The following is a 7,345-nucleotide window of genomic DNA, read 5'->3' on the forward strand; positions in this document are numbered from 1 at the left end:
CCCTCCCTTCCTCCCTCCCTCCTTGTGCTCTCTCAGGTCTGGCCCAGTGTGCAGAGCTGTGCTGGCAGCTCCGAGGGCAGGCTGGCAGGAGGCAGGTCCCAGGGGCAAAAGTGGCCTTGCAACACAACATTGGCTTAGGAGGAGCTGTGGTTGTCGCTCTCTACAGGATGGGATTCCTTCAGGAGGCCAGGTGAGTTACAGACAACGTTATTAGTTAATCAATATATTTTATAAGTGATCAGTTGGTGCAGGTAATGATAATTACACGCCAGAGGAAAAGGGCATAGGAGATCGGTTTCTGTATCATGCAACCATTATAGGTCTTTTCTTTGCAAGTTGCAGTTCTGCTGCTGTAGATACAGTGTGCATTGTTTACCATGATTAAAATACTAGATAGCTAAAGTTATTTTTTCACATAGTTTATTACAAAGCTGTTTTTTCTGCTTCTCATAGTTCCAACGTAGGTGCAGTTCCCACCAGCTCAGTCAGTGGTCTGGAGGGGTTTAAAGCTTACCCTGTCTTCAAAGAGATCGAAAACCGTCTACATGAGGTAGAACCGCACGCTGTCACTAACAGAAGTCCTCCTCACACCTTTAATCTAGTTTTTCTGTTTGATCTGATGGAACAATCAAAAAAATAAGGGTGGTTGTGAGTCAACCTTCTTTCCCTTTTTAGTCCAGTGGGCAGTATACAGCCCTTGAGTGCTTATATCCACTTCTCAGCGCTGCAGTTTCAGGGCCACGTAGCATAAACAATTTCTGTCACTGTTCAACAGATCTAATACATCATGCTTTGGATGGGCAGTGATTGACGTCTATAAATCAAAAACATTTACAGAACTACAACATTAGTTCTACTCCGATCTAATTATTGCACTTTGACGTATTAAAAAAAGATCAGGTGGACCGGTAATTGATGTGCATTAGTGAGGTCAGTGATTTAATTGTGATTCTTTGATTCATCATTGATCTCTCATTTATAACCATGCACGTGACTGGGAAGAGGAGAGCTACTTTACAGTAATCATAAGTGGGAGTGGGTCTTAGGGCTGCTGTAATGCCTGGAAGCCTTCTATGGCAGGATTTATATATGTGGAGTATATGTTATTGATTTGAATTCCACTCACTCCTGCATGTGGGCTCCCACTCTCTCTGTGCTGTGCTGTGCTGCACGGGTGGATTAAGCACGTACTGTTGCAGAGAATAAGTATGAATCTCTACATCTCTTTTACAACACTGTAAACATTAAACTTCATTGCTTTGAGAATGAAGTAGCCATTACAGACAATCAAATTACAGTTTTAACCTTAAAACAGATTCTGACCTTAACCTTAACCTTTCATTTAAAGTATTCTAGTCTCACGTGTGCCTCACTACAGCCATTATATGACAAGGGTTATTTCATGGAACTGAAAATTCTTCTCGATTACAGGATGGTGAGCAACTTGTCAAGAAGATTGATGGAGTGTTTGCTTTTAAAGTAAAGGATGGACCAGGTGGGAAAGAGGCGACCTGGGTCGTGGATGTGAAAAATGGCAAAGGTTCTATCACCAATGACCCAGGTATGCAACTAAACAGAAATGTTTCCTATTTTTCACCCTGGGCTGTTATTCTCCTACTTTTAGCCTACTGGAGTTCAAAAGGCAGACTGACACAGTAGGACTTCACTCTCAGTCCATTTCCGCACACCCACCTCTCAGCAGCAGTGTGTACACCAACATATGCCCTTTCTGTTGTTTATAATTGAAAGCATTTCATGTGGTTTTCTCTTTCTTATAGAGACCACACACGTCTGTATTGTGCAAGTAAAACATGCTCAAAAAACTCTGTAGAAACCATTGGTGAACAACTTTCTTTGTTTGGCTCTTTCCTTGAAGCTCAAAAAAGAAATTGGTTCAATCCGCTCAGATAAGTACTGGTTTAAAACTGGGAAACTCTTCCCCTTTGGAAAGTGTGTCCTCATTTTGACAAGATGAGGGAGTCTTGGCAATACAATGGAGAGGTTGAGGTTTAATTGTGTTTTGGTGTCAGTTTTGGTTTGGCTCTGGATGTGTATTGGATAGTTGCAGTTCTACTGAAATACTATTCCAATAAAGCAATTGAAGTTATGTGTGACATTTTGAACAGTATTCTTCCCAATAACTGGAATTATCTTTTAATTGTCTTCTTTGGATTTAAAGACTGATAAAGCTCCTGCAATGGAAATCAAAGCATGAAACAAAAATATTAAAAACTCATCTATCGTTTTCATCAATTTGATGCCTTAAGCATTTTGATATATTGTCAATATTGTATTCTGCCTTTATACGCTGATTGTGACTGCTACACACACTCATATATTATACACAAGCGCACACACCTCTCTCAGAAGTAGCTCCCTGACAGTTTCAATTTGGCTGGCTCCCTCTATGATGTTCGCTGGATCTAAGCTATTATTTTAGGTTACCATTGCCCAGGGATAGAAAAAGACTAGAATATTATACTCAAGTACAAGTACCTTTTAGTCAATTAAAAGTGTACAAATGTCCTCAGATTGAAGTAAAGTAAAAAGGGGATAAAGAAAAAAATGTAATTGATGATTCCTTTCTCTATATAGCCTCAGTAGAATTAACCAGAAATGAGGAAAAAAAACACAATTAAACAAAAATGTCCGATAATAAATAAAAAGTCTGTTGAAACTGAACAGTCTGTTGTTCAAACGCCATATATTGAAGCAAAGGAGAGGCTGTGTAGTGCACACATATACACAACAATATGTTGCTTGGCAATGTTTGTTGATTGTGTTGATCCCACTTGCTCTCAGTCCAGTTCCCTTAATGATGTCAGTAAAGTACTGTAACTGACTCAGGAGGATCTTAGAAAATGAAAGGAAATGTGGCACTATAATATAATCCTATAATCCTATTTTTTGTTTAGCTGTCTTGTCCACAACAGGCTATTTTCAGGCTAAAAAGCTCTAAAACCCTTAGAGTTAGAGTTCAGACTGGAAAAAATGACATACCTGACATATAAGGCTGGATCTATACATATATACTCTTTATACTGCATACTGTACAATGTATGGTCCATAATTGTGCACTTAATACTGACTTTTAAAGCTTGTAATGTTCCCTTTCTGTTGAGATAGAGGCATTGATTAGTGTTTCTTTATGTAAGACCGCAAAGATTGCTCAGGACAATAAGCAATTTACTTTCTCACACACTGACATACGGTTTCTACAGAAAAAACATTGACTCAATCATATTGATACATCACTATTACTGAGGCTAAAATCATTCCTGTTTTCGTGATGATGGAAAAGGTTATATTTAGCTTGAACAGGCTGCTGGTGGCATTTAAACATTTTGTCCTGGAAATCTGCACAGCAGGGTCCATTTTCAGTCAGAATATAGATGGCATGAGTCATAAAGCTTTTTGAATTGTTGCTTCAGTGAAAGGAACTGCGTTTGACTTAAAATATAAACAATATACAGTATTTTTTTTACACTAATGGAACATTTAATCAAAATGTCATGTGTACTCTGGAGTGCTTTCTATTCAGAACATTGTAGTAATGGTGACTAACATTTGCCTTCAATATAGAAAAAGGCTGCTAAATTGTATGAAATCGCCTAGTAGACACTCTGACAGTATATCTAATCTTGTCCAATTGTACATGACTTTCCTGATCCAGTGTCCATATGTTGGGTAGGGTCTTTACATTTAAACAGTATCTGTCTGCTGGCCACGAGAGAACAGTACGCCAACATGCTTCTTTCCCACTGAGAGGGGCGTCTGCCGGGGCCACATCGGATGGCCCCACAGTTTTTTCAGATATCCTAGAGAATGTCTCAAAGATGGTTTTCCAAAGCTGGAAGCTATCCGCATTGATCACAGGTGGGATCAATGACACCTGAGAAGATCTGACTTTACACCAGTGCAGACGGTGCACAACTTTGAAAATTGATAACAGCATGCCTAAGACAATTTAAAGAGGAGAAAATTCCCAGTTTTATTTTCTATCTGTTGTACTGAGTTTGCTATGCAATTGGTTTGTCCAAATCTCTTTCATTTTTAAGTATGTCTAAAGTCGTGAAAGTGTTGAGCCGGTTGTAAATTATGCTCACAGCCTGTTTTGTGAAAACTGAGTCTAACAGAGAAGTGGGAGGGCTGCAAAGTTCCGTTGCTGCAGGTGTCTTTAGAGGTGTGATTATATTATAGATGTAACATCTATTTAATAAGTTTATAAGAGCATATATATTATTTGTTACTCTGCGTGAAGTTTTAGTTTGATATATTTTGGTAGTTATCCATAATGAATACGTTCCTCCATTGTTTTTGTTTCAGGTAAAAAGGCAGACTGCACCTTATCCATGAGTGACGAGGATCTTTTGGATCTGATGACAGGAAAGTTGAACGCACAAATGGTGAGTATTAACCGACTCTTTGTTTGACAGTTTTACACATGAACAAAATTTAACATTGAACATATAAAAGGATTTATTACATTAACTGTTTACATAACAAAAATATTAATAAAGGTGCCTTTTTATTTTTGTTCGGCAAATGTATTTCTTCATAACTGCCACTAAGGTCGCTTTCACACATGTAGTTAAGATCGTTTGGTCTTTGGCTTTATTTATCTGCTCTGGTGTTCGCAAAGAGCTCACAAAGAAAAACAACTGAGTATGAGCATCATTGGTCAACTACATCTTGACCTCATAAATTTACGTGAAGAGACGGGGAGGATTGTTACTATCTGCTACTTTACGTTTTATTGGGGAACCACTAAAATGAACTTAAGTAGGACACAAGCTCAATACACTGGACTCACTCAATATCCTGCACTCATGCAGCGATAGGCACATGTTACCATTGTTACAAAATGATGTCATATTGGCAAATCAAACCAGCAATTAGACATCTTAAAGTTAATGTATAGAACCTTACAGCACACACACTGAGGTGCAGTGAATGTAAGAAATGTCTACTTGTCATGTAGTATGTCATATGTACATTATATATTATATATATATATATCATTGTGTTTAGCTTTTTCAAGCGTCAAGGATTTGAATGTCATTATACAATGCAGGATTTCACAATGAATAATAATACAATTATTATATAATAATAATATAATTATATAATAATAAAAACCTTGAACCTTGAAAATTTAACTTTTGATAGAAAAACATTGATAAAACATTATGGAAAATACATCATTTTAAGATGATGTGATATTACTTGCGACTGAAAAAAAAATATAAAGCCTTTACTCAACCAAATTAGAGTTTTTCCCACATGGATGTCATTGTCCAGTGTGCAACACATCACTTCATTCAGGTTCTAACGTCTGAAGCTTTTAGCCTCTAGCTAGCACTTGGAAAGCTACTTCATTATTTTTAAGAGGGTCCACCTTTTTATTCTGTTAGCACCAGTGTGGCAAACATTTGAACCTGTTTATTTCCAGCCCTTAAACTATAGAGGCCCCTGTCTTTGGTGCTCCTGATAGGTTGAATAACAATCCACTTACAGCTACACAGCCAGAGGCTAGCAAGCTCCCATCCAGTAGCAACAAGAAAACAATCAAGCAAACCAAAAATGTGAAAACTTGGTTTGTGCTAGTTTCATGTTTGCCCTCTTTTTATCTGAGAAGACAAGGAAATAAACTGCGTTCAGTCCAGTAGAGATTAATATGAGCTCTGATTAGTCAGTGGACAGCTTGTCCTGCATCCTTCCTTCATTTAACACAACACATAATTAGTGTTGTACTTTGTGTACAGCTGTCAGGTTTTTAGTAGTTTTCTTTTTCAGTGTGTTTCAGATGCATCTTCCAGTGGATAAAAAAAAGAAATTAGTTAGTTAAATTAGTGCAATTGAATGAAAAATTAACTTTTATCTTTTTCCTCTAATCTTCTGTCTTCTCAGGCGTTCTTCAAAGGGAAACTGAAGATCTCTGGGAACATGGGCCTGGCTATGAAGCTGCAGAACCTCCAGGTCACACCAGGCAAGGCCAAGCTGTGAGCGAGCTTTGTTTCCTCTGATCAGCACTTCAAGGACAAATTAGTTGGAAAACTTTATCCCTCCTATTGAATTTTGTTAATCAACAAGTTCCTCCAATACTTTGATAGTGTATTTGATCTTGAGATACAGGCCATAAAGTTTCACTTACAGCTGCTACTTTAATATCAGAACACACTGCGTAGTACTTACAGAGTTATTAATATCCATATTGCTGGATCTTATACACCCATCATGTTTAAGTCTGATTTAAATTCTGAAACATCCAGTGAGTCTTTAGGAGCTGCTTCATATCAAAGATAAAATCAATGTGCCTCTAATTCCTGTCTGTCTGAATGAATCTTGTGGTTTAAAGCCATTTATGGCCTCAACCGTTTTGTTAGATCATTTTGTATAGAATATGTATCTGTATAAGGGCAATTATCTGATTTTTAAAAAATAAATAATTTACTGACAGTAACAACTTCTGATGTTTTTTTCCCCCTTGAAGGTAGTCCTGGTCCATAATTATATTATAAATATAATAATTCTTTATATTTCATCATATTGTGAAACAACATTTTGTATTCACATGAGAGCTACTCTAACAAATAGTATTTTATTTTAGTACAATACTAGGAAAATATTTGAGTCAATAATTTGCAGTTTTACTTACAATAGAAGTTGTGTCTTTGTGCCCCTTTTTAAATTCAGACGTGAATAGAATCTCTTGCATTGACCAGATGCAGCTCCCTGGTGTAACAATGCACCAACAAAATGTTATAGCTAGTTCAGTCAGCAAACTCATGTTGAATAGGTTATTATGTGCATGTAGAATGTGTACAGTATTGATGTTTGGTGTCCAAGGTCTGACCTTTGCACTCCCCGAACACCAAGCTCAACACAGCAGAGTAGGAAGTGACAATAATAACCTCGAAACCTACAGGTGGATGCTGAAGGGGAGGTGAAGCTTTTGAAATGCTATCTGACAATTTCTAAAAAAAAAGATAATATGAATGGCTCATAAATTGACTCTCATGGTTACATGCAAAAGAATACAGAAACTAGGAAGATACTGAGTGAAGGAAAAACCATTTCTTGCTCAAATCCCATACACAAATCAGATTTAAAAGAAAGCATCAGTGCTGTTTGAAAATGGTATTGTCTTTCTCTTTCATGTCCCCATACTGTCATTTCTCTACTAGTTTTCACTGGTCGGACAAACAAAGTGATTTCGGTTGGGTTTTTTTTCAGCCTCCGTGCCCTACTTCCCTCTTTCTCCATTTTCCCTCCATTTGTCTATTTATTTGTGTGTTGGTCCAGACTACTCCCTGTTGGCTACCCTCCCCCTCCCACCCCCCTT

At 37.5% G+C, this 7,345-nt stretch overlaps 1 protein-coding gene across 1 annotated transcript in view; it reads left to right on the forward strand.

Annotated features, from left to right (window-relative positions):
- Nucleotides 1-6,463, forward strand: part of scp2a (sterol carrier protein 2a) — a 15,552-nt gene extending 9,089 nt beyond the window's left edge. Inside the window, exons 12-16 of the mRNA XM_035670717.1 lie at nt 37-190; nt 454-550; nt 1,432-1,561; nt 4,327-4,406; nt 5,911-6,463. Coding sequence (XP_035526610.1) covers nt 37-190; nt 454-550; nt 1,432-1,561; nt 4,327-4,406; nt 5,911-6,006 — 557 coding nt within the window. The 3' untranslated portion in view covers nt 6,007-6,463. The remainder of the gene's footprint in view (nt 1-36; nt 191-453; nt 551-1,431; nt 1,562-4,326; nt 4,407-5,910) is intronic.
- Nucleotides 6,464-7,345: the final 882 nt, after the last annotated feature.

This window comes from Morone saxatilis, unplaced genomic scaffold (assembly GCF_004916995.1).
Source record: "Morone saxatilis isolate NCDOM2014 unplaced genomic scaffold, NCSU_SB_2.0 Contig23, whole genome shotgun sequence".
NCBI classification, from domain to species: Eukaryota; Metazoa; Chordata; class Actinopteri; family Moronidae; genus Morone; species Morone saxatilis.